The sequence below is a fragment of the Excalfactoria chinensis genome, chromosome 4 (assembly GCF_039878825.1).
Source record: "Excalfactoria chinensis isolate bCotChi1 chromosome 4, bCotChi1.hap2, whole genome shotgun sequence".
Lineage (NCBI taxonomy): Eukaryota > Metazoa > Chordata > Aves > Galliformes > Phasianidae > Excalfactoria > Excalfactoria chinensis.
Window position 1 is genome coordinate 84,610,809 of NC_092828.1, and position 26,920 is coordinate 84,637,728.

At 38.8% G+C, this 26,920-nt stretch overlaps 1 protein-coding gene across 1 annotated transcript; it reads left to right on the forward strand.

Moving 5' to 3' along the window:
• The first annotated feature begins 66 nt into the window (after window positions 1-66).
• Window positions 67-26,690, forward strand: LOC140252162 (transmembrane 9 superfamily member 2-like). The gene is made up of 17 exons (XM_072336518.1): window positions 67-304; window positions 716-783; window positions 1,895-1,988; window positions 3,666-3,793; window positions 4,013-4,142; window positions 5,428-5,555; window positions 6,664-6,775; window positions 8,906-8,985; window positions 9,890-9,998; window positions 12,561-12,693; window positions 14,513-14,632; window positions 14,817-14,874; window positions 17,085-17,244; window positions 17,663-17,814; window positions 18,242-18,353; window positions 19,004-19,175; window positions 26,099-26,690. The coding sequence occupies exons 1-17, from the start codon at window positions 188-190 to the stop codon at window positions 26,164-26,166; spliced, it is 1,941 nt and encodes a 646-aa protein (XP_072192619.1). The 5' UTR covers window positions 67-187; the 3' UTR covers window positions 26,167-26,690.
• The last annotated feature ends 230 nt before the right edge of the window (window positions 26,691-26,920 follow it).

Here is a 26,920-nt window from a genome sequence, read left to right on the forward strand (position 1 = left end):
CATTCTAAGTACCCTCTCTCAAGATGGCGCCCAGAGCCTCACGCGTCACTGCGCAGCCGCCGCGGCGCCGCCGCCGCTGTGACGCTCAGGCCGCGGCCTCGGTTGGAGCCGCCTCCGAAAGGCGCTGCCCGGGGAAGCGGGATCTGTTGCCTCGGCTCATGCTGCCTTCGCTCCTCCAGGCTGGAAGATGAGGCTGCTGGCGGCCGGCTTCCTGCTGCTGGTCCCACTTGGTGCCGCTTTCTACCTGCCCGGCTTGGCGCCCGTCAGCTTCTGTGACGACGACAAGGAGAGCGAGGGCTGCAAGGTGAGAGCCTTGACGGGAGGGCCCGGCACGCTGCTCCCCGCCGGCACCGAACGGCTCTGCGGGCCGCCCCGAGGCTCCCTCTCATTGCTGCGTGCCGGCCCGGCCGGTCCCTCTCTGGAGACAACCTTTCCTCCAGGGAGTAAAGCCGCGCCGGCTGCTCCGGTGGCCGTGGGGCAGCGTTCCCTGCGCCCCGATCGCTTTTCGGTCAGTGCCCGGGGTCAGTCGCCGGCCTTTCCTTCCTTATTACAGGCCCTGCGGAGGCTGTGGCGTGGCCCAGCGGCGCGGTCGGGCCCTGTCAGAAGTCAGAACTGCCCTACGCTAACTTCTGGCAGCTCCTGGCCGTGTGTTTCGTGTCGGCTGTGCGGCTGCTTGCTCAGTTCTGGGTTCTCACGCTTGGTTTCTCCATTGCAGTCGCTGATAGAGCTCTTTGTGAACAGACTGGACTCCGTTGAATCAGTTCTGCCCTATGAGTATGACGCGTAAGTACATCCCAATGTGCACTTGGAAAACGTGTTTTCTGCTCATAGTGTAGTGGTGCGGTTCATGGCTCCATAAGCATTGCTTTGGATGGACCTGTGAGTTTTAATAAGGCGCTTTAGATTTGAGCTGAATTTTACATTACAACTCTGCTGCATGTGAAATTCCTTCCTACTTGTGAAACCTAGGAAGACATGATCTTTGTGTTCCTTCTTTCTGAAAAGTGAAGTAAATTTGATGACAAGCAGTTATTACTTCACCTGTAGCCACCAGAGCTTTGTATCTAATTCTTCTTGTTTTGTTTTGTTTTTTACTTTGATTTTGATTCTTGCTTGTGAATGCTGTAGTTTTTGACAAAGGCAGGTAAGAGGTCTTCTAGGACTGATATGCAATCACAAGCTAACTCTAAAAGCCAACAGCATCTTTATCTGCATTCAACTTTACCAACGGAAACAAAGTTAGGCCCCCGTATTGAGGAAGAAGTATTATTCAGCAAAAATATATGAATCTCTTTTTATCACCTACTGCTACCCATGTTTAAACAACAGACACCTGGAATAGTTCTGTCTTCTCCCTTATGTTCAGCTGTATCAGACTATATATTGAGTTGAATTGGTTAGTGGCATTGGGCTGTGTGGTGCGTTAATATTGACAACACTTTCCTTCCTTGGGATATGATTCACATTAAACACTCACTGTAAAGATTCCTTTGGGAATGGAAAGGGGGAGGAGGAGTAATTTTCCCAGGTTTTATTATTTATTTTTTTTTGCAAAAGAATGGGCAATTTGAGGCATAGGCTTTATTTTTTCTTAATGTGAACCATGCTATTGTTTGTTTAAATTGCCATTTGGAAAGAGTGTTTGGACTAAAAGCCATGCATTTTGCTAAATGTCCTGTAGCTAGGAAAGATCTTGTTTCAAACTGCTATCAAAATAGAAGCGTTTCTGTATAGCATCTGTGAAGGCACTCGAGTTTTTATGAGCTGTGGCTGACCTGTTGAAGGAAGCATGATGTTGCCGTGTTAAGGACAAGAACAAATAAATAGTTTTAGGCTATTTTTTATGATTATATCTTCATTAAAAATTAAAGGTAACCTTTTCCCCTTTTTCCAGTTTTGACTTCTGTCAAGATAAGGAAGAGAAAAGACCGTCAGAAAATCTTGGGCAAGTGCTGTTTGGGGAGAGGATAGCATCATCTCCATATAAGGTTGTTTTATACCTTAAACGTGATTCTGGTTTGATTGGAGAGCTGTCTGTTTGAGGACTACAATCCATAGGCATAGCTGAAGGGCAATAACTGTGTGATGGTGGTGGTGTTTTTTTCTCTGTTTAAACTGGACATTGTTTTTGTAATAAAACAGAAACTATTCTTGCCCCAAAAGCATCTTAGGGTGGCTAACTGAAGGTAGGATGCTGAACCAGTAATCACTCTTCTTTGCTGTTCCTTCGTGACAGTGGAATCTAGAAACTAGAAGTAATGTTAGGTGATATGAAATCATTCATTTTTAAACTAATGTTAGAGGCTGGAAGCTGCTGGTTCAGGAACTGTTTCAGGTATAACTTGTTTGTGCTATTAGGAAATTTCCAGAGTAGGAATGAAAGCCCACTTGGGGCTCATTCCTGGCTTTTTCCCACTTGTGTGCATTTAATATCTGTTGTCTAAAATCAAAACTTCCTTTTTTGCTGCATGTCATTTGTCTATGAAGTCTTCGGTAAAATGAAGATATGCAAGTGTTCTGTAAATTAGGTATGCGTTGCTTTTCTGTCTTATCCACAGCATTAGCAATGACTTAAAAAGTAGCATCTGTTAAATACTGGCCCGTTGGTTTGGGAAAATTACTGGCAGCAAGAGAGAGATGGTCCAACCATGGCTCTCAATGCTTCAAAGCTGTTGTGCTGTTCAACTGTGGTTTCCAAACTGAGAATTCCTGATGAAGCTGAAAACTGAGCTATGATTTTGTGTGAGCGTTCTAGATAATCCAAATCCCCACAAAACAATGAAGCAGCAGAGTTTGAGTCTACTGCTGCTCAGTCACTGGGGACCTAGCCACATCTTTTCATAGAGCTGTTAAGGAGATGCTGCCTCCTCCCTTGTGTAAGCCCTTCCTGGAAACCTCCTCTTCCTTGGTTTTCTCAGCTAGCACAGTTTAAAGTCTTAGCACTGCTGGCCACGTGAAGCTTTTAAATGTGAAGCATAGTGTGTCCTTTGGGTTTGATATTCATAGAGCAGGTCAAGTATTGTAACAGTTACTCCTTTTGAAATGGCTATGCAGTATAATAATTAAAAATGCCCTGTTATTTGTTAGCACTTAGGCCTTGATCATGTTAGAATTCTGTGTTATGGTTTTAATTCAGTATATTGGCTCAGTAAAGCAGGTAAATCCTAACTAGGTTAGGCCTGTTGTTGTACGGAGGTAACTGCTCTTGAAGTACAGATACTGTGCAACCTGTTGTATTTTTGACAGCGTTGTCTGAGAACTGAATCATAATGTGGAAAGCACAGCTAGAATTAACAGGAATATTCGGAGAAAATATAGTTAAGTCTGATGCAGCAGATGATGGAATTATCAAAATAAAACAAACTAATGAAGAAAATAAGCAGTTATTTCCTACTAATGTTCAAATTTTAATTCTCAAGGTTTATTTGAAGGTAATTTATCTGGCTTGTTGTAGTCATATCTGGCACTTTCACAGCGCTGGCTCTGGATATACAAAGCTCTTGAAAAATTAGCTAAAGCTATGTATGGGAAATTGTGGTTTGGGAACTTTTATAGCAAGGAGGTGAACTATCTTGAAGAAGTCAGCTTTGTGGGGGGGAAGGGAAGACAAGAAAGGCTTTTTGAGGCAAAATCTGAAAGACTCTTTTTGTGTACTTCCATACCAGTTCACTTTTAAGAAGCAGGAAACATGTAAGAAAGTTTGTACGAGGTCTTATGACCCAGAAAACAGTGCTGATAAAAGCAAGCTGGCCTTTTTGAAGAAAGGAATGCAGCTGAATTATCAACATCATTGGTAAGCTGAGATGTGTGTTTAATCTTTCTTTTTTTTTTCTGTTCAATTTTTAACATAATGTTATCTATATCCTAAGTGATTGCTTTCTTCCTTCTCCTATCTTGTTGTTGTCCTCCACTGTGCATCCTGTACTGCAGAGTTTTAAGTAGAGTGCATGTGTGGGGTAAATATCAGTGTGAATAAGGTGCAAGGACCTGTTCTTTGATGATTTCTGTCTAGGATTATTGATAACATGCCTGTGACGTGGTGCTATGATGTGGAGGATGGACAAAAATTCTGTAATCCAGGATTCCCAATAGGATGTTTCGTTACTCCAGATGGTAGAGTTAAAGATGCTTGTGTTATAAATGTAAGTAACGCAACTTTATCATAGTAGATCTAATTTCATTTGAAGTTTTATTTTTGAGCATTGTTTTCCTGAAAAAAAGCCCAGATATCCTTGTAAACATAATTAATATGTAGAATATGGGTACTGACAAGGCTGAATGTTTCTCTGTGCAGCATCTCAGTTACGTAACTGTCCAAAAATACTTATTTATATGGGCTTTTTGACCATTATAAGTGAAGGTGCCTTATTGACTAAAAGCCTTAGAAAACTTGGAGATTTTGTTTTTGAAGTTTCATATATTCCCATTCTTGTACCTACTAATTGTGTCAGCGCAGCTTGAAGTTGTCTGTGTGCAAGACCTTTTATCAGTTTCATGCAGAAGCTTTCTAGTAAAGATCTAGAAATGAGCAGTGTTGTAATTGTAAAAGCTATGCCTAGCACAGATTACAAGCTAAATATGACAGCATATTTTTTTCCCAAATGGATGGAAGATAACACAGCTGTGATAGAAGAATTATATTCACAACAGTTTAAAATGTGTCATGCATCCTGGGAGTTGTGTGGCGAACTAGTGCCCTTAGGTATAATAGTGATACAGTTTTACTTCTCCTAATGTGGAGGACCACACTGTTCTCAGTGGGAATTTGCTTTGGCTGTGCTCTGCCACATACTTGCTGTTTGCTGGTAGTGCATCTGTTTACTTGTATTTAGCAGAATTCATGTGTTTTTGAAAGTGGTGCCTTTATCATGAGTGTTCAGTTAGTTCTGTCTACAGCTGGATTCCAACTGGGTTACTCCTCTAGCTCCATACACTGCTGAAAATGGTCAGTGACTTGAATGATTTGTTGGAGTTAGGTGTTCAACTCGATTACATCACGATATTGTACTGTAGTTTATGGAGGGAGTAGTTTTTATGTTGATTTAATATTGGTGTATGCTGTCTTGGAAGCTGTGTGGTACATGGAAAAGTCAGCAATTTAAATAAAAATCTTCTCTTGGAAGAAGGATCTTCTTACATAATTGGCAATGGTTGAATTTCTTAATGAGTGCCCAGGTAAAAAGAAGCTGTTCTAATGCAGCGGCAAAACTACGGTTTATCTTCACATTTATGCAGCTAATAGTACTGCCTCAAGTGCTACTTTGAAATTGAAGGAAACAGATAAAAATATAAGGTTATGGTATGATACAGCTGTGATTCTGGTCTTCTCCTTTGAGTGAAAAATGAAGTAGTCTTATTCTGAAGTTCGTGACTGCATTGCGCCCTCTCCTGTTGGCCACTTTTAAATCTCTTTATGGTACTTTGTAGTCAGAGTTTAACAAGAAGAACACTTTCTACCTCTTCAACCATGTTGATATAACAATCATGTACCACAGTGGGAAGGATGAAAACTGGCCTGGTGCAAGACTGGTGATGGCACGACTGAGACCTCAAAGGTAATTCTGCATTGAAGCAGTGAATTCTAGTGCGAAGGAGGCCTAACAGTAATTGCAAACTTAGAAGTCATTCTTGGTGTCAGTAAGTTCTGAGGAGCTGATTATTCTGAACTGTGGTGAAGTTTTTGTTATACCAGTTCACAGCTGGAACTGTTTGCAGAGAGCAGCTCAGTGACTGTAAATATGTAAGTTTTCACATGTTCAGCAAAATCCTTCCTGAATGGAAGAACTGCATACGTGGAGTCTAATAACCTGACATAAATAACAGAAGAATTCTCAGCTTTATATTGATTTGCATCTGCTTATTAGTTTCTTTCAAAATGCATGCTTTCAAATACGTGCGAAACATCTGTTCATTAAGTGATGGTTTCCTTTGTCACCTCTTCTTTTTTTCTGCATCTCCTCCCAATCATATTTAGTACAAATTAGTATTTGTACAGTTATGCTTTTTTAGTTTGGATAGTGAGGTACAGGTGAAATGTCAAGTTAACACTGTCATCCAAAGTGGCAAAAATATCTAAGAAGACTAATTTATCTTCCTAAACAGTAGCTTTTTAGATTCTGTATTGATGGGTTGACCAGGAAGGATTCAGAGAAATAGACTGAAGCAATTACTTTGGCCTCTTGTTAGTCTAATACTTACAAGTATTAGAGAACTGCAGGCTGCCCATCCTCTTTTTTTATAGAGATTTAGTGCATGCTTAAATTATGAGACTACAGCTTCTCAAATCGCACAGGTGTGCATAGTATAATGGGATTTGGATATAGTTCTTTCTTGTTCTATTACAAAATATGGCGTCTATTTAGTGAACTAGACTTCCCGTGCAAGTTTGTTCTTCCATTTTCCTCTGTTCCTAGATGGCAGTGAGAAGATTCTACTGACCATCTCCATTTTTGATTAATGCTTTGTCTGTTGCATCGTAAATGGTTGAAAGGAATACTTGTCTTTTCACTGGTCATGCAGACCACAAGGGGGCACAATTAGGTTGCATGTAACCTTAATTTTGTCATTCTGACCTGATAAAAACCTGTCCTAATTACCTAAAAATTCACTCTGAATAGTAGAGCAGATACGATTGTGTTTTATTTAACTATTTCTTTTCCTTAGCTACAAACACACGGATGAAAACAACTTAAGCTGTGAAGGTCCACCCATGGAGATTCCCGGAGAATTCACCAACAAATTGAATTTGATCTATACTTACTCAGTGACATTTGAAGTAAGTATTGAATCTGTTATACAAATACATAATTCCCGAGAAGAACAAAATTGAAATAAGAAGGTAATGTGTTAGCAGCCATAACTGGGTAGTGTAAATCCCCTGAGGATCATCTTGTGAAGCAGTTTTCCCAAAACCTATTATGGTTTCCATTACTGTAATTTAAGTGACGCTTGGAACGAGTAAAGCCTTTTTCCCCCCCACTGTCATCCAGTTCCAGAGAGGAAATCGTATCTTTCTTTTGTAAACTATATCTGTATTTTAGAAAATTGAACAGCGTGATTCCCAAGTAATTATGGTCATTCAGGATTCTGTGGGTTAGATGATATCCTCAAACTTTAACTGTGATCTTTACTGTCTTATTGAGATCCAGCTCTTTTTGTTATAGGAAACAAATGAAAATATGTAGGCTTTGGGTTTTGTTCTGCTTTATTAGTAACAGGTTATTAGATTGATCAACTGGAGGAGTTGTATTCCTTGAGATATGCTCTGTATTTTCAGAGTTCACTTAGGTTCATGTGAGTCTCATGTTGAAGAAATGCCTTTGTAGTGTTTGGGGATGTTTCTGTTTTAAATATTTACTGAGCATATCATGAGGCTGTTTTTCTACTGATGTTGCCGTTTTTGTGTCATTTTTCTTCACTTGCTTCTTGTTTGTTTTGAGTTGGATGCCATTCGTCTTTTACAGTATTATGCTTTATCCAGCCTGCTGCAACTTAGGCAGGAGGAGATCAGACTTTCTTGAGACTGAGTTCTTTATCCCAGCCTGGAAAGTGAGCCTCCTGTGGGGGAGCTATTTCAAACCTTGGTGCTTCAGTTCCAATCTGTCCTAAAAGCATTGTTTTTCTTCTGATTTGGGCTCTGATCTTAAAGGATTTGGTTTGAGACCACCAGCATATTTTGAATAGCTGGTCGAATGGCCATCATATGGTAACAGCTTTCATTGTACCAAATTGAGTTTGATCTGAACCAGTGACCCTGAGGTGCAAGGCTCTATATCCTCTTACTTTTCCCTTGAGACATTAAATCCTCCTTAAACTCTCTGATTTTACTACATGAGTGAACCTCCTGTGTATTAACATTTTTGTTTAAATCTTGATGATGAATTGCAATGTAGGATTGCAATATGAACTTTATGCAGTTATGCACACAACCTGTTAGGCATCTGGGATATCTTTTTTTTCTGAAGCATAGAGCAGGTAAGGCTTAACTGCTGCAGATTCAGACACTTCCAGCAGGTGGCATTCAAGGCACTTCAAAATTAACTTCTCTGTGGTATCTGTTAGTCTTGATTTGGAATGAAATAATAACTTTATTTTACTTATTAAAGTTTCAAAATATATCCAGAAGGAGAATATTCATTGGTGAAGAGCATTTAAAAAGAGAATATTGGTTTCAGTGAGCTTGACTACCTAAATAGGTAAAATGCATAAATAATGAATCATCCTGACAGCTAATTATGAGAAAGCTGTGGTGTTTAATTCACTGTATGAGGCCAGATATTCAGCTCTAGAGGTGTGAATGGTACATGTGATTGTCTCACTTGTTTTGTACTCTTGTGTGCTGAACTTTTAGCATGTGAGCAGTTTGAGACTCAAATAAGAAACTTTAGATCTGGTAAATCAGTCCAAATCACTAGCTGTGAGCTACTGATAGCTGCTGGTATAGGGTGTGCTGGTGAAGAGAAACTTGTAGCAATTACAGCTACTCAGATGTATTGGTGTAGTTTGTTTGTTTTGCAGCATTCTTGATCCAGAACATGAAATGTTTAGAACAAAGTTGAAGTGTTGGGTTATATGTTATGTTGGGAATACCTTGAGGTGATGACATGGGTGTTTTTCAGCTTGGGAACTGCAGGCAGCTCCTTACCAAATCTTGGAAAGATGAGGGGGTTAGTGAAGCTTCAATTTAACATAGAACACACGGATGGGAGATTTCAATAAGATTTCTTTGAAAGGCTCAAGAGATAAAAAGAACTCATTCAATAGGTAGGTCTAACATCCTGGTTTTATACTGAGCTTAGATATTATTGCTGAATGGAGGATTTGTGGAAGAGATTTAATATGCATCTTCCTTCCCAGAGCCTGCAACAAACTTGTTTCTATTAAATGCTATTTAATGTCTTTATAGGAAAAGAATAATATTAAATGGGCTTCCAGATGGGACTACATCTTGGAGTCTATGCCACACACAAACATCCAGTGGTTCAGGTAAGATTTGCATTTATCCATTGAACAACCCTGCAGGGGAACACAAAAGGCTTCTAGAGTTATACAGGTTTTGCTGTAGTAAAACAAAATTTGTTAGCCTTCAGGCAAGTAAAGTTTCTTGTTTTCATATGCATAGTAACTTATCAGTCCTGCGTCTCTTGGGATCAACTGCAGTATTGCATTTCACTAAAGGAATGCACCATTAGCGTCCAAAAGGAAAGCAGCCTGTATGGGGTTAGTTCATTCTGTAAAACGTTTGAGAAGCTGCTGCTCTGCAGCATTCTTATTGTTACTGTCCAGCTTTCACCATCTGTGAAGTGAGAGGTATGTATGTCTACTGCATGTTTGGTACTCTGCAGCTACATAGAGTAGAAAGAAGGGCTTCTTTTAGGAGGAAAAAATGAAATGCATATCACGTAAGTAAGTAACTTATATTGAAATGTTAATGTTTTGTAATATTTTAAGTGTTGGAAAGTCTGGTTGGATTAAGTATGTATCCACAAAATATTAACTGCCATGACGGAGGTTTAATTGATTCATAATGGCTTTGATTGATAACTTTCGAATCAGCTTTGAGAGCTGCAGCTGTTTCACCAGGGAAATAACTTTGTCGATATGTAAAAAGGAAGGTGGTGAAATGCAATATGTCTGTCTCAAGAATTAACGTCATAAAATACTATCCTTGCTTCTGTCTCCTATGAAGTCATGAGGATACAGAACTTTAAAACAGCCTATTGTTTCTGGGTGGGAAAGAACTGAAATGTCTAGTGGAATGATTTAGGTAATATCTGAGTATGTAAGACTATTCCTTGGGCTTGAGCTGTGTTTGGGGTTTTGAATTGGGGGTGCCTGTCCTGAAGTCTGAATAAGTAAACTGAAAGTTTGACTTTTTCTTTACCTACAGCATAATGAATTCCCTTGTAATTGTTCTCTTCTTATCCGGCATGGTGGCTATGATCATTTTGAGGACTCTTCATAAAGATATTGCAAGATATAACCAAATTGACTCCTCAGTGAGTAAGATTTACACTTTTTATATGAGCGCGTTTTCTGGCAATAGGCTGTCTATCAATTAGTTTTGAATACATCTCTAAAGAGATGTGTAACTACCAAGAATTTATATGTGACAATATATATTGGGTTAAAACTAGCTTTATTGCTATTTTGTCTCTTCTAACAGCAGGAATAAATGGGCTAATGTGACAGTCTTATTCCTTGGGTGTCGTTTGGTAAACTTGTGATATGCAAGGAGAAACTCAACAAAGTAAAGCTGTTGTTTGCTTTTTTTCCCCTAAGTATTTCTTTTCACAGTAAACCAGTAGCCACAAAATGCAGTGCAGACACTGTAAAGCTGAAGGAAGGTGTTCTGGCAGTGGCTCATCATCAAGAGGTGTCAGTTGCTTTTGAGTGGCTGCATTTTGGAGTCAGCCTGGACGTACAGTTAGCAGCATGATGCTGATCTGAGCAGTCATATGTTAATTACAGAATCCTCATCACTAGAGATACTCGGAAGACATTTGGACACGGTTATGGGCAACCTGCTTTGGTTGGCCCAGCTGGAGTATATGGGAGTGATCAAGATTACTTCCGGAGTTCTTTTCCAACTTCAACCAGTGAATTCTGACTATGGCAACCTGGGGTTACACCAAATACTCCTTCTCAGTGCAGCCTATTTTCAGTAATATTATGTGGATTTAGTGTAAGTGCTGTACTGTAAACATTGCAGCTACATGCATGGCACAGAAACAAAGATTTTGGTATGTTCTTGATGTATTTCCCCTCTAAGCATTCATTTTAAAGTCTGAAAAGCCAAATTAAGAAGAGCACAGGTATTTTTATTGATAGGTGTATTGTCCCCTTTTGTAGCAGCTTGGTATTGTTTCCATCTGAAGCTGCATTAAAGAGCTCAGTTAATTTTTCTAGTTCCAAAGTGGTTTGCAGTGGTTTATAGTTTAGCTTATTCAGAAAGTGAGTGCGATAGCATGTGACTTGTGAAGTTTAGAAAGCTTGTGGTCTAAATTCCATGAGCAACACTACTCTGTGCAACTTTTGTAAGGCAAGGGAAATCCTTTAGAGATACCTTTATCGGGTGATTATAGCAAGAAGGATAAAAAATTCAACAATGGGTTAATAACTGAGTGAGATCAATGTGAGCACCGGTGGTTATCTTCCTAAATATTACAGGAGAGATTCTGATTAACATAGGCTAACACAAATTGGTATCTGCAAGTGAAAGATGAGGAATAATGTCATATACTACAAAGACTGTAGTTTCCGTCGATCTCAGGAACGAAATACATAAAAGGCACAAAAAATGTTTCATATTGAAACTGAAACATCTCAGAGCACTCCTTGTCTTCTGTGTGTTTTTGATATTTAATATTTTCTGTTAATGCAAATACAGACGGCAATTAAAGTGGAAGATTTTTCAGCTTTTTTTTCAACTGCTCATTTTCTGGAGCTCTTGTTTGATCTCTCAATTAAGCCACGTTCAGTGTCTTATAACGTGTTGTCTTCATTAGTTGGTCATTCTTAATGCGATAAAGAGTTGTAGAAGTGCAGTTAGTTTTTATGGATGACAGCAGGAATAGGTGTGACTTTCAAACACAAAAACACCCTTTTTGCTCCAACCACTTGTAAGAAACTCAACAATCTGCTGTAGTTCAAGGAACTAATTTTAGGAAGGTGTGAAATAGTGGGACAGAAGAAGAGCAAGGCTGATGAAGCTGCTGTGAAAGAAATTAGCATCTCACACATTGTGAACATTAGTGGTTCCACTTGAAGAGATAAATGCGTGACCCTGTGATTATAGTTCTAATATGTGCGTTCAGCGTTCAGTTAAAACCAACTGGCACTAACTTTGCATGGTGTAGATTTAGTGAGACATAACATTAATGAAGCATTTAGTTTAGTGAGCTGCATGCAATGCTTTGGGGTTGAATGAAAGTCATGTGAGCCGGCTGATCTACTTCAGTCACTGTTTGTGGTTATGTGGTTTTATTTCTGTTTCTCTGAGGGGAGGTATTTGTTTTTAGCAACTTCATTGAACAGCAGAACTGACTGAGGATCTCTACCATGCCATCCATCCATTCACCTCTCAGTGGAACAAAGAATGGAACAAAGAATGTTTGTGCTTGGTCCTAGCAAGTCTAGGAAGCAGACCACTTAGTCCTTTTCAGTATTGTCATTGAGACTGATATGCTTTAAAATGAAAAGTGAGAGGGAGGAGGGGAAGAAAAATAAAACTTAAACTAGATTGGAATGGTATAATCAAAGTTAAATTGAATGCTTTGTTTTGGCTTAAATTTAGAATGATGTGACATGATTTGGATAATTGCATTTTGTGTTGTTTTTTTCTCACTCTGAGGATTTTCTTGATAAATCCTGCCTTTTTCTTTCAGTGAACCATTAGGGGGGTTAAAAAAATCGATGAGTGATGAATCAGATGTAATTAGTCTGTCCTTAGAACTGAATTGGAAGTTAATCAAACTTTGAAGATGTTTTTCACATCTTGTTTGTGTTAATCCCCTACTGCGTTATGTATCTTTGCTAAAGACATTGCTGGTTTTGTACAGGAAGATGCCCAAGAGGAATTTGGCTGGAAGCTGGTTCACGGAGATGTATTTAGACCTCCAAGGAAGGGAATGTTACTGTCTGTCTTCTTGGGTCAAGGAACACAAATTTTCATTATGACCTTTATTACTCTGTGTAAGTAACTGGTTTATTAATGTGATGCGTTTGTAGCACAATAGTGTAAGAAAGATGCAATGCTTTCAAACAACTTTGAGAAGCTTTCTCTTGAAAGGTTTTCCTGTTTTAGGTGATCCTGTTCAAAATGTTGCTAACTGGGCTACTTCATAGTCTTTGTGGCTGCAGAATTGAATCTTCACTGTTATATATTACTTTTTAAAACAAACAAACAAAAACTAACCAAAAGCAGTTCATTGTGTAAATTATCCAAGGATCCAGTGTTGCCAGTTCAAAGGCACATAATCAAAGCTTTAATCTTCTCAGAATGTTTTTTATCTAATATGTTTGACAAAACAGCCTGCAGCCATGTAGAAATAAGAGCTAGAGTGTGTGCCAATGAAATAATTCTGACATGACGTTGTGATAATGGCAGCCTGCTAGACAGATACATGACACTGGTACCTGTCACAGGTCAATGCTTTCTTATGTAACCTATAAAGTATATTATAATTCCTTTTTTTTACTGTTGTATGGGAAACTGTTGATCACAGTCTGAACCCCTGATTAACCACCTAAGGCAAGTAATGAGTCAGTTGCAGGAGCACGGGTGAAGGTAATTCAACTGTGCAACCTGAAGGGATGGAGCTTGGCTCCACCTCTTCCAGATCCCATTTAAGGGCTGACCACCACTAAGGCAGGATCTCTTTCTCTGGAGGTCGCACTTGTTTGGAGTTTACTGTGAATTTTCAACATCGCTGAGCATTTCCCATTTATCATAGATCATCTTTCATACAAAACATCTCTTTAACCTCTGTTTACCTATCGACTGTATAATTGTGTAACTGTACAATTGTATAATTGCACAACTGTACAGAAGAATTGGGACGTATATGGATATTTATTACAAAAGCAGGATTTTTTTGAATTTCACCGTCCTTTTTTTTCTTTTTTTCTTCCTGGCCATCACAATCTACCAGTGCTACCAGAGATCTGCTCCTTTTTTTCTTTTCATTTTGTGATGCTCCAAACATAATATCAAGTTAAACATTTCTTTTCCTGAAGGTTTTGTCCCTCATTATTGATCGCAGCTTTTGTAACTTAACTTCAATAGTTTTCTGTGCAACTGGGGGTGGTGTTGAAAGAAGAAAAGGGTGCAGGAAATCCTTTTTCTGCCAAACCCTGAACTTTCTACTAGAGATCACTGAGAAACGTTTTTTGTGAGGATCTTAATTTACTGGCCTTAATAACCAGCCTGGACTTGGACATCTTTCCTGCAGTAGTTTTTATTTTCAAGGCAGTACCTTGAGATGTGTTATCCATCATGGTGGCTGAGCACTTCTTAAGAATTTCAAGCAACTGACTTGGTCTTGTATCTTCATACTTATTAATAACTGGAAAGGCAAACAAACCACAGCCCTTAGCGTTGTCAAAGTTTTTGGCTTCTCCAGACTTAATGCTCTCACATTCTTTATGCCACATACTAAACTTGTTTTATTACTTATCACTCATGACTGATGCCATGTGTGTTTGCAGCGAGTAGGATGTTGGAAGCAGACTTCCTCAAGCTGCAGTTTAGTTCGAGTTCATTCATCTCTATGTGGAGTTCTGTTTTTTAGTCTTCTGGCAGTGACGCAGTTTCCCTTTAAAAGATAAGATGCTTTGTAATTAAAAAAAAACAAACAAAAGGCAAACATTGACAATGAGGGTACAGTTATATGGTGGACTATGAGAGCTTCTACGCAATCATCATTTGAATATTTGCAAGTCTCTGTTCTGATGTATTTTACAGGGGAATTTAATGTGTCAACTAATGTCTAAATATTTGTTGTATCTTTAGTCCTAGCTTGCCTTGGTTTTCTTTCTCCTGCCAACCGTGGCGCTTTGATGACCTGTGCAGTCGTACTGTGGGTCTTACTAGGAACTCCAGCTGGTTATGTGTCTGCTAGAATGTACAAGAGTAAGTACAACCATTTGTTTAATGTGGCACAGCAGGTTAAACTCAGAATTGCTGGGCTTATATAAACTTCACGCTGGAGCTGATAGCTGATGTCTCAGACAGTAAACCTGCTTCTTTGTGCCGTGTTGCGGAGCAGTTGGAAAAAGTCTGCATCTTGAAATTGTTTTTACTTTTTTTCCCTCAGCGTTTAGAGGCGAGAAGTGGAAGACAAATGTTTTGCTCACGGCTCTGCTTTGCCCTGGGTTAGTATTGTTTCCCCTTGTTTTTTCCTTTATCCTTAGCTCTAAATGAATACTTATTTCTGTACTTGTGTAGTATAAATACTTTAAGCTCATGGAGCTAGAAGTTGTTTTGGTTTTTGCTTTAGTTTTTGAGAATCTTTTGAGGCTCAGTCCAAGAGCAAGTTGAGGATATAGAAATGGTGGGATGCACGGAATATCCATCTCTTGTTACAATACAGAAATAACATTTGAATGTATTGGACTACATTGGTCGGTCTTGGAGTTCTTGTGAGTGACCTGTTGCAAAATGTTGCTGAGGAAGTTATTGTTGGCAGTACAGCTCTGCCTTTAATAGGTAACAAACCTTAAACAAAACAGACCTAATAATCTGGGGAAGTTTATTGTGCTTCTGAAGAACAAGAGTGCAGAGATTCGCTTAAACTGGTTATAATTGTTTTGAAACTGAACGTTTCCTCACATTACCTGTATTTATGAGATTGCTGTGGTGTGTATCGTACTATGACCAATGCCGCTGTGCTTGGGAAGAGGGATGGCACTCCTACCTTTTGTTTTCTCATGGCTTATGAGACCTTTTGTGAGAATTAGGTCAGTGAGAAAGGGGAATATAATTTATTTTGCGAGTCTTCTGTATTTCATTGATGCACCTTCGGCTGCATGCAGTACAAATGGCTTTGGCAAAGGTTGAGGAAAAGGTTAGAAGTCATTTCTTAAGGTATTTCTGAAACAAAACAAAAAACAACAAACCCAACACAATAAACTATCAATTGGTAACACAATGTGAATTAAAGTAATGTAGAGTTTCATGATATGAAATGTAATGCATTTGATAACAGCTGAGCGTGGTATTTTTTTCTGTGAGGAAATCTTGTTTCTAAACAAAATGGGCTTCAGTCTCCCTGCTGTCATTTAGATATTATCTGGAGAGAGAAGAATTGATCAGTGGAAGAAGTACCATGCTGATCATTTAAACTCTCAAATAAATTAAGTTTCACAGAGGAAGCAAAATGATTGGGGATGGTAAAATAGGAACAGATGTCTTGATTATGCTATGCTAGTTCATGAATTTGCATAATATCATAAACAGCCTGGGGCATTTACAGGCTCAGTAGACTGATGGGAGTTCACATATGCAGTATTTTTCTCTGACTTTAGAGGGGGTAAGTGGGGTCTGTATTGCAAGTGTTGGCAGATTATAAAGATTAGCAAGACTCCTAAATGGATTTGATTTTTATTTCTTAATGAACACTATGTTTATATCACAGGTAACTTGGGTGTGCTTATTTAACAAGTCTATTTCCCCAAACAATTTCAACAAGCATAAGCTTTCACCTAGGAAGAAAGGAGCCTATTAATCTAATTCCCCCTTCCTCCTTCCTTTTTTTAATTAAATACAGTATGCATGTTCACTTAAGGGCAGTATAGATTCTGCCTAAGGAACTATTCTTCAGCAAAATCCAGAGAGCAGTGCATTTCACCAGTGCCCTTTCTTTTGGATCTGCTGTGATAAATCTCTGGTTTCATAGGCAGTGGAAATTCAAACAGGCTTTTATATGAGGTTCTCCTGCAGAACATTTGGTTACTTTCACAATGGGATGGTCAAACATGTCTTCAACATGCTGCTTGTAGTTGTTTTCCCAAGATGAGGCAGATGCATTTAACTTGGAAGGAATGAACAGGTCTTGGAGATATATCACAACTGATGATTGCTTTGTTTAACTACTTCAGATCTGTGGGCTACTTAACTGTGTGGCTCCATGAGGCATCAATACAAAGATTCTTGTTAGAGGGAAGAGCCCTGTAGTCCATCCTTCTGATGCTACGTTGCTGTGGCATGATGTGTTTGTTGTGAGACTGACATGGCCTTCTAAATATGAGATTTCTCTATCACTGAGTATATATTTTTAGAAAGAAATTACTGAAAGAACTATCATAAAGGAATTAAAAGAACGTCAATAGTAGGAAAAGTGATTCAGATAAGTGGTTTTTAATATATTTTATTGTTTAACAGACCGTGTATAGATTTTTATAATAAAATCTTTTTGTTGCTTTGTGGTTTTATGCGTTGAATCTTTCTTTAAATGATGGCTTTTACTGTAGATGCTTCTGGCAAATGTTTTAACTGTTTTGTTTTCAATACTAGATATTTATTGATTTATTATTATCCCAGAATATTTTAGTGTATCTACTGATATTTTTTATTTTTTTTTCAGGATTGTCTTTGCTGATTTCTTCATTATGAACCTTATTCTGTGGGTGAAAGGATCTTCAGCTGCCATCCCTTTTGGTACTTTGGTTGCTATCCTAGCCATGTGGTTTGGAATTTCAGTCCCACTGACCTTCATCGGTGCATATTTTGGCTTCAAAGAGAAGGTAGGGCTCTTAGAATATACTTTGGAAATAGGCCTTTCTTTTGCCTCTGAACCATTGAATCCCTAAGAAAAAAGGCCTTATAATTGTGAAATGTTTGTTTCTGATGATTTTAAAGCTGTATATATGCTCATAAAGTTACAGCAAGCCTTTATCTGACCATTCTTTGGAGTCAGAATTTGATAGTGCTCTGTTGGAAGTCTTGGCTGCCTTTAGTATTTCAATAGTATTTCAGAGAACTTCAATTTGTACTTTAACAGGTGTGTAGGTTATGGTTTTTTTTGATTCAGTAACTTGTGATGGCTTATGGCTGCAAATAACCAAAATTTATGTCCATATTTAGGTACCGTATTATAGGGAAAATAATCTTATTTACGATGTAAACAATTTATCTTTTAATCACATTTAATTTCATTCGAAGCCTATTGAACACCCAGTTCGTACAAACCAGATTCCTCGCCAAATCCCGGAGCAGTCCTTTTTCACCAAACCATTGCCTGGTATCATCATGGGGGGCATCTTGCCCTTTGGCTGCATTTTCATTCAACTCTTCTTCATTCTGAATAGCATTTGGTGAGTATCGCTTTTTCTTGTTGCTCTAGTTATACTGGTTTAATAGCATACGCCCAGTGGGTTTGAACATCCCAAACCATTGAATATGAGGGACAGCAGATTCTTAATTTATTTGTATCTTCTTGCAGTCTTTTTTGGAACCTCCAGAATTTGTTGGTTTTTTTTCTCCCCCATAATGGTTGTGTTGACAAGTGTGACGTGTGAAATTACAGTTCCTTGTCCTGTCACAACAGACCCTGCTAAATGCAAACATGAAGGACTAGATAATTACAGAGCACATTCAGGCAAAGAAAATAAAGACCTTAGGATCTGGCTAATAGACCAAGTTTTCCCTGTGGTAGTTTTTTGTTTGGTTATATTTATTGCCTTATCTGGCCGTGTAACTTCAGAACTTCAATCAAAAATGATACTCTTTTATTTCTTTTAGGTCGCATCAAATGTACTACATGTTTGGTTTCCTGTTCCTAGTGTTTATAATTCTTCTAATTACCTGTTCTGAGGCTACAGTTTTGCTGTGCTACTTCCATCTCTGTGCAGAGGTAAAAAGTTTCGATGTCGCTAACACTTTTCAGCTGGAATATATTAGAAAGAGATTTGAGGTATTCTCATGCGCTGTGGTATGCTGGACTCTGCAAATTAATTGTACTGTCAGCCCTCACCTTGCTTACCCCAGGCGCTTTATGCATCTCTTGCTTCAAAATGTTGGAGTATTTTTTCCAGTAGTACTACAGCTGTCATTATAAACTGTGCTGCCTTTAATGGTGCAGGTGTTTCTTCAAGTACACGGATGTCAGCACTAGCAGCCTGTTTCTGTTCATAAATTGAATAGGAGGCTGCTACGGAAACTTGTCAGGCAAGGCCTCAGCCTTCATTTGATGCCAGTGTTTGACTTGGTGGTAGAAAAATCTCCATTTACCTGGGACAGCATTGATAAGGTCTTTATTTTGTGCTACCGTTTGCAGTAGATAAGCACAGATTAACAACCCTGATCCTTGAACAACTTACTGTTCATGGTTGAAGCAGTACAGCTGACTTTGAGAAAGTAAAGGTGGCTGTGTGCTATGCTGGAAGTGTTTTGGATTTACCTTTTGGATCAAATTCATTAAATAAAACAATGATGTTTTTTCAACTGACTTCCTTATTTTCTATGTGATGTCTCTTGCTGAAAGGTTTATTGTTTTTTTTGCAGGATTATCATTGGTGGTGGAGGTCGTTCTTGACAAGCAGCTTTACAGCTGTTTATCTCTTTATCTATGCAGTTCATTACTTCTTCTCTAAACTCCAGATAACAGGAACTGCTAGCACCATCTTGTACTTTGGTTACACAATGATCATGGTCTTGATTTTTTTCCTTTTCACAGGTGAGTAAAGTACACAAAAGTAATGCAGGAATTTCAGCATTTGTTGTAAACTTCACCTAGCATTTCTCATTTCAATCCGAAACTTAATTCAGTCAGTGTTACTTTTGTGTAACACTAATGTGCAGTGTTACAGCACGTCATAATCAGATATCCATTTAGGTTCTTTTGTCTAACTTGAGATTACTTTTATTCATAGTGCAGTTTACCTTCATTATATATTAGCAGTGAGCTCAAACCATTGCATTTTCAGAGAGCTATTGTTGCTCACTCTGGAACCAAGGGTATTTAAGTGAGCTCTAGTTAAGTGTCATTACCTGCTGAATCGTGGTACCCTTTTTTAATGGCAGGCATGCACCTTGCCTGGCAGAACTAAGACTCTTAGTTTTAGTAGTCCAGCTTCCGTTTCTGATGGTATTTGAGCCGACTGTCTGCACCATAATTACTCCATTATTCATAATCATGTGGGTCAGTCTATAATTTTGAGGCTGATTTGACCTGTGCTAGTTCTACCATGTGAAATTAGAAGTGCTTTGAAGCTGCTATTAGCCAGGAGTGTTTTATGTTGGTGTTATTCGTGCTGCTGCTGTTATATATGGAGTTTTAATATGTTACATATTGGTATCACTTAGCTTCAGGTAGCAAAGTGCTGCAGTGATAAAACTAAACAAAATGCTAGTTCATATACCATAGATTGTTCATAAAGCCCTTATGTTCATTCCTAAGGCTGAAGAAGAAGGGGGCAGGGGGGAATGTCTTTGGGGACCATCATGCCATCCGTATTGTTACTTAACATCTACCTGCTTTTTGAAACCTACTTTCTGATGCATCCCTGAACTCCTTTGGTGCAATTTAGAAAAGAATGGCTAAAGTAACTAATGAAAGTAAGTCTTATCGTCAGACTTTGCCAGGTCAGCAGTGAGAGGGACCTCCTTCTTTCTGCCTCTAATACTGGTTTAGTGTGTCAAGCAAAAACAAACAAACCCATCAACAAACACCACAACTAAAAGCAACAAATCACCGAAGAAACTGGCACTTACTCCCAGGTTTTTATTGTTGTTGTTATTTGGATCTTCCTTTCTTCCAAGGAAAGTCAAAAGAAGCGTCTTTTTGTTTTCTTTTTTAAAGAGGACTTAATTCTTCTTTTTTTAATTATTAAAGGGGCAAACATAGAAGTTGGCCTATTGCCACTTAAAATCCTGCTTAAATCCTGGCAGAACAGACAAGCTCCAGATGTCCTCTACAATATATGTATTAAAAACAAAATGGCAACAAAAAAAAGAGCCAACCCTGTAGTCTGAAATGTTTTAATTACTTTTAAACTGAAGCAGTATGTTAATGTGTCTGGGTTTTAGTGCAGGTTAGTTGCTGTTCTGCCAATTTCAATTTCACTTACAAGATGCAAATTGGTAGAATTAAAAATATCCCTTTCATATATAAAACGATAATTGAAACTGTCATGGCAGCTGCTGAAATGGTATTAAAAGCTTCAGATGTGCTGATCCTGGAGTTCTTGATGTGGAGGCCGGTGAAGCCCCAAAAGTGCAATAATAAATGGTACTGCTGTTTATTGCTGTGCTGCTGTCCTTGTGGCAGTGCTCCTTGTTTAGAACTGTGCTAGCAGTGATGGTGCTGCATTTGTAGTTCATAAGGAAAGCAGCTGCATGGACACACTTATACTTTCTTAAAGTTATAGAGCACTCTCTAGAAAGGTGGAAGGTACGTAATACATCTTTACTAATATAACATGCTTTGTTAAGTTTCTCTCCTGTGTTTAGTTTGGTAGCTGGTGTTTGGGTTGACATGAGCTGTTACAGGTAGATGACTCAGAGTTAGGAGTCAAGCAAGTCCTTGATAGCACTTGCTTTGGAACGTAAGGGTTTAGTGCTTCTCAAGTTTATAGAGGTCAGATTAGAGGCATTAGACCATCCCTGAGTTGTACGCTGTAGTACAAACATATTCTTCATGTATGTATGTTTCCAAAATGGGACCTTGAGCTGTTCCACTTAAGTTAGCAATAGGTATTTTGGTGTTCTGTGTTCTTGCATTATTAGATCTCAACAGCTGTGACAGAAATATAAAGGGCAATGCTGATACCTCCTGCATGGCAGTGTGTTACGTTACTGTGAACATCACAGAAAAGATCATAGTGAATAATGAAATAGGAACTGAAGGCTTGTATGGCAACAGCAACAGAAATACAGCCTGACTGGTGGAAAACTAACTATTAATGTGCGCACCCAAAGAAGACAATTTGATTTAATGTACAAAGTGTGGCTAATCTTTCAAGAAGTAATAAGTATGGTTAATGGGGATAGCTACGTGATTACATGCATTTTATGCTAGGAAACAGAAAATGCTGATTGTAGTCAGAGCGTGTTGCTTTGGTGACCTCTGTTTTTGAACATCATTTTCACTTGTGAGTTAATGCCATTTTCAAAATTGAGTTTTGATCTTCTGGGTAGATTGTGTTTAGAATCCGAGATTCTGAAGCACCCACCACTGTGCAGTGATTGAAACCAGTATGATACAGAGAGCTTCTAAGGTACATAAGAAGTATCAGCCAAGTGCAGAGTGCTTTTCTGTTTGCTTTCTTACAATCTGTTTGTGCTTTGAATTCCTTTTTCTTCATTAAACAATAAAGCTGGAAGAGATAAATGGAGCAGAGAAGTCTGCCTAATGTATTTTGGCATTATTCTCTGGAATAATCCTTGTTTTTTAATATGGAATTTAAATTAGTTTACTAATAACCTTTCTTTACTCAGTTAGATACCAGCTTGTGAACTTTCTTCTCTGTATAAGAAAACTGTTGCTTAGAGTATATACACCAGATGTCGGGATCTCTAGCATAAGTACAAATGGATGTATTGAACACAGTTAAAATTCACCTAGTTGTGAAGATGTCTTGAGTGGTTTCCCTAGCCAAGAAACAAACTACTTTGCACATGAAAGATCTCTTGGCTGTGCTTCCCTTGGATGAACAGTCGTGAACCATGGGCTGCAGTGCTCTGGGATGGCATCAGTTTCGTAGACTAGGAAGGGTTGTTTAGAAAGGCAGAGTCTTAAAATACAAAGGTCACTCACCTGGGGAAAAAATATAAAGGTTTATCCTGCAAAAGTTCTTAAATATACATTATTCAGATGTTTTTTCATCTCACTGAAGTCACTGAATACTTAGGACTGGTTGGAGTAATCATTATCCACAACATTAATTGATCGTGTTGGTTTAAAACAGATTTTACTGTCTCAGTGGGAGAATAGGTGTCACGCTTGGCATCATTGTGCTGTGATGTTTGATGGATGTGCACGTTAAAGCTGGAAAACCTTTACAATGGAAAGGAGTTTAGACCGATCCTGAAGTAACTTTAGAGGTTATTTCTTTGAGCTGATTTCTTTTTTGAAAAGTACTTAATGTTGGAATTGAACAACTTTAAGGAAAAAAAAATGTAATAACTTCAAGGCAAAAAAGCTGTGTGTCTCACTGCCTTGTTGTGCTCATTGATGTGTGCCAGTGAAGCAGCGAGCTGGAGAGGTGTGCTTTTTGTTGATAGTGCCTCGAGACTTTAGTTTCAGTTTGAGCGTGTTTGAAAGAAAAAATGTAAGCACGATGCTTGAGTGATTACAGCTTATCTAAGTAGGCCTGATATTCTAATGAGAGAAGCATATTTAAAGTGAGGAATTGATTATTTTGGTGCAGGATATGCTTAGGAATATTCCCCAGATTGAAGAGCTGGGTGTGTTTGTCAAGAAAACACAATTTAAACGTTGCTACTTGAAATGGTAAGGTTGTATTTTAAATAATACAGCTGGCAAAGGCCTTTTTACTGGGTCAAACTGCAGTTATGGGTAATAGCTTGTATGCTTATCTGTATTTTAAGATAGACTTGGTCAAAGTAGTTAAGGCAGAGGAGGAATCTGAGAACCTGCTGTGTGATTCAGCATTGTCTTATAGATTCAGTGTATTGATTGCTGATTTTGTTGGCTTTTGGATAGGGTTCTAAAGTTTATAACAAGTAGCGTATTTGTGAAGTGGACTAAAGGAGAGAAAACATCCTGGCTTGAAATTTGAAAAACAGGCTTGAACTTGAAAAACAGGACTTGGATTTCAGTGGAACCAGGCACTGTGCTGCTTATGTTCTTCAAAAAAAGGTTAAGCTTTTCAGTAACATAAGCATTAGTAGGTCAAACAGCTGCACATAGAAACATTATAAATAAACGTTTCTTTAACTTACGTCTGTTTCTGTCCATTAGTATTGATTCTGTAGTACCAACACAATCGTGTGCTGACCTCATCCTTTGGACCCTCCCATGTTAATGAGAAAGAAAACAACTGTGATCACTAAAAACTCACCCAGTTGACTTGCTGTGATTAATTCTCACTTCTCAGCCTTCAGTTAGATTCTTGAGGTGGATTTCAACCTCCCTGTGCTTCTGTCAGCACGTTTCAAGCCATTCTGACCTCCAGGTATTAAGGGAAGGAGTCTTTTGACTGATGACTTAGCTTAGTGGTGCTTTGTTTTGAAGTTTTGAGTCTATGGATTTCGGTTCTATAAGAGATGCTTGCATTTGTGGGAAGGAAGAAGAACTTACTGTCCTGCTACTCCATAACTATAGATGTAGGACTAAGGAACTGTGAAAGTAACAGCAGAAGGAATTTGAGCTGACAAAGAAGGTAGCGAGTATGTAAGGCTGTATCTTGGGCTACGAGTCTAACCTTTCTCCTTTGAGTTTGTAAATTCATGGTTCGAATGTGATGTCTGACAAACGTTAGTGCTTATCTCTTGTGTTAGAAAGCAGATTTAGGCTGATTCCAGTACGTTGGCAACATTTCTGATCAAGTTTGAGAAAAGAAGGGGGTATTTTTAGTCTTTGATTTGCTAAGCAGACCTTTTTAAGGAGGAAGCTGAAGATCAGTGTTACTGAAAACTGCGAAAATCTGTTTATAGATGAAATGCTTGTTCACAGGATGGAGTCTGCTGTGAGTGAGACTGTGATTTTTAGAAAGCTGGTGTATTGGAAAGAATCGGGGTGACAAGGATTATCAGAGGAAAACGTTGTGGATTTAGAGTGGGTTCCCATATGAAGTTATGGCACACCTGGATTACTGGCAGATCTCGTTGTGTTGGAATTATGCAGTTTTCTTAAGATATTATAATTTGGTTGTAGAACAGCAGATAGATTTGAAGGTATGTCATCTGTTAAACATTTGGAAGAAACATTGCTTTCAAAGCCGTAGGAGGCTCAAAGTGGACTATATTATAAAAACAGCTAGAAAGCAGATGCTGACAACCATTATTGGGAAAAAAAACAACATGAGAGTAAGGCTTAGAGTAACAATGCTGATATTGGAGTATTGGACACAGTAGGAAGGATTGGGAATTGACCATAAACTGCAAAGACTTTGCAATGTCAGGCCTACAAAGGAATTAAATTCCTTCTGAGGTTGGTGTCTGATCTCCTATCAAGAGCAGTAAATCTGCTGTCACCTACTGTTTCAGAGGATGATAACTGCAAGCTCGGAGGGAAAGGGTAATCTGTGGCACATAATAATAGGCTGTCAGAAAGCCTTTAAGTGCAATATACATGGTAGCATGAAGGACACAAGAATCGGCGTACAGATAATAAGCATTCCGAAGACAGATTTCTCATTTGCCACATGCATAGATGCAACCTGAAAGACAGAAAGTGTAATGAATGTGGAAGGGACAAATACCTAATAATGAAGCTCCTGTTTAGTGCATAAGTCTCGAAATGATGGGAAAGGTTGGAGCTGATATTAAACATGGGCTGTAGTAGCAAAAAAATAATATGAATATAAAGGTGGTGGAGCTGAGTGCGTCATCTTGCAAGTACTGCAGGTCAGTGATGTAGCTGGGAAGGGTTGTCATGGGACTGGTGTACAGACCTTACTTTTTTATTCTGGTAAAGATTAGTATTTGTGTGAACGTTTTCCCATAGATAAGTGTGAGAAATGATGCCTCACTTAATGTAGAGGCTTAGGATGTAATGATACGGAAGTCAGTGCTTCTTCATCTTACCCTGTACTCTGGAAACTCGAGCCATAGGACTTGACGTGTGCTCCACAGCACGTGCAGGAGGTTGAGTGTTGTCTTTGATGCTCTCTATTGGGTTGAATGACTAAAGAGCTGGGCTGATAAGAAATTGAGGGAGGTGATACCAATGCAGACCACAGGTCTGCTCCACAAGCATCCTAACAGCAGAGCTCCCAGGCAGGGATGTGAGAACAGGCCATGTATGTTAGTGGTACTTTTTCCCAGCCTCCCATCAGCTGTGGTTTAAGGGCTTTTTTTAGTGCTAGAAATGATGTGAGTGATAGTCTTTGGATGTCTTTATTTGTTTAAACATTGTGTTGTGGTATCTGTAGTGATCCACAGTAAGCAAATCCATACTTTTGAATACACTTTGCATGAAATTGCTCATTTTGGCTTGTTTGTTACTGCTGGTTTTGTGTGATGCTTTCTCCCACCTGCGCTGCTTTAGTGTTAGGATTTACAGAGCATGGAGGTCGCTCCTCTTTAGTGTCAATGGAGCACAATGAACAGAAAACCAGACCAGGTGACTTTCTCCAAAGCCGTGTTTTATAAGGTGGCTGTAAGCTGCTTGTAGACCTTAAAACCAGAATGACTTCAGGTTGATGCTGGCTTTACTTGTGTATAAAATTCAGTTGCTTGCCTGCTAGTGGTGACAGTATCACCACCTTCAATGTATTATCAAGTCATCTTTGATCTAAATCAGTAATTTAAAGGAGGGATGAATGCGTATTGTTAGATTTATCAAGTGTGTTATTCGGGATAGTTAGCTGGATTACAATGTTATGTTCTGTCCTGCTGGGAAATACTTGTTAGTCCTTTTTCTCTCCGCACAGACTGTTGGATAAACTAACCTTTTTCACTTTCTCCTTTTAGGGACTATTGGATTTTTCGCCTGCTTCTGGTTTGTAAGTAAGATTTACAGTGTTGTGAAAGTGGACTGAAAAGCTTCAAAGTGTCTTTTGAACATATCTCCCTTGCTGTTTGAGAATATTTTTTTCTACCATGTATCGAGAAACATGCCGTGTAGTTCTAATTTGTCAAAGCAAAGAGCAGACTGCAGCATAAAATCTCTCATGGAAGGAAATGGCACCACTGGAACAACGTTTACATCCCAATCCTTGTGGAAGGCGTTAATTCTAATCATTCTAAGAATTGTATCCGGAATTTGATTGAGAACAAGTCAATATCCCGTGAATTGGTTTATTTCAGTCCTCCAATGGAAAGCTCTTGATGGTTTTTTTTTTGTTACCTCTCTTGATTTCCAGCTGTACGCCATCAAAGCACAGGACTATCGAGTAATTCAATGTAAAATGTGAATTTTTAACTTAACTATGACTGTACATATTATCCTGCACCTTCTTTACGACTAGATATCTTCTTACAAATGTACATGCATTTAGTGTAATGTAGACTTTATTACAAATACCAACACTGGGTTTTGTTCAAATAAAACTGTACGACTCCACCTGCCTTGTTTCTTTCCATGTTAATTAGGCCTGCACAGTTTGAACATGGATCGCATTAGCTTGACCTGCTGGAAGCTCTCCACTTTGTGTTGCTTGTGAACAGTTCGACTGTGACTTTCATGTGCTGTTTTTCTTGTGTGGATGGAAATCGCGTGAGCAGAGGGACTGGCAGGTCACTCATGGATATAGCTATAGAATGGGCAAAAGGCTTCTGAAGCAGCCATGCTTC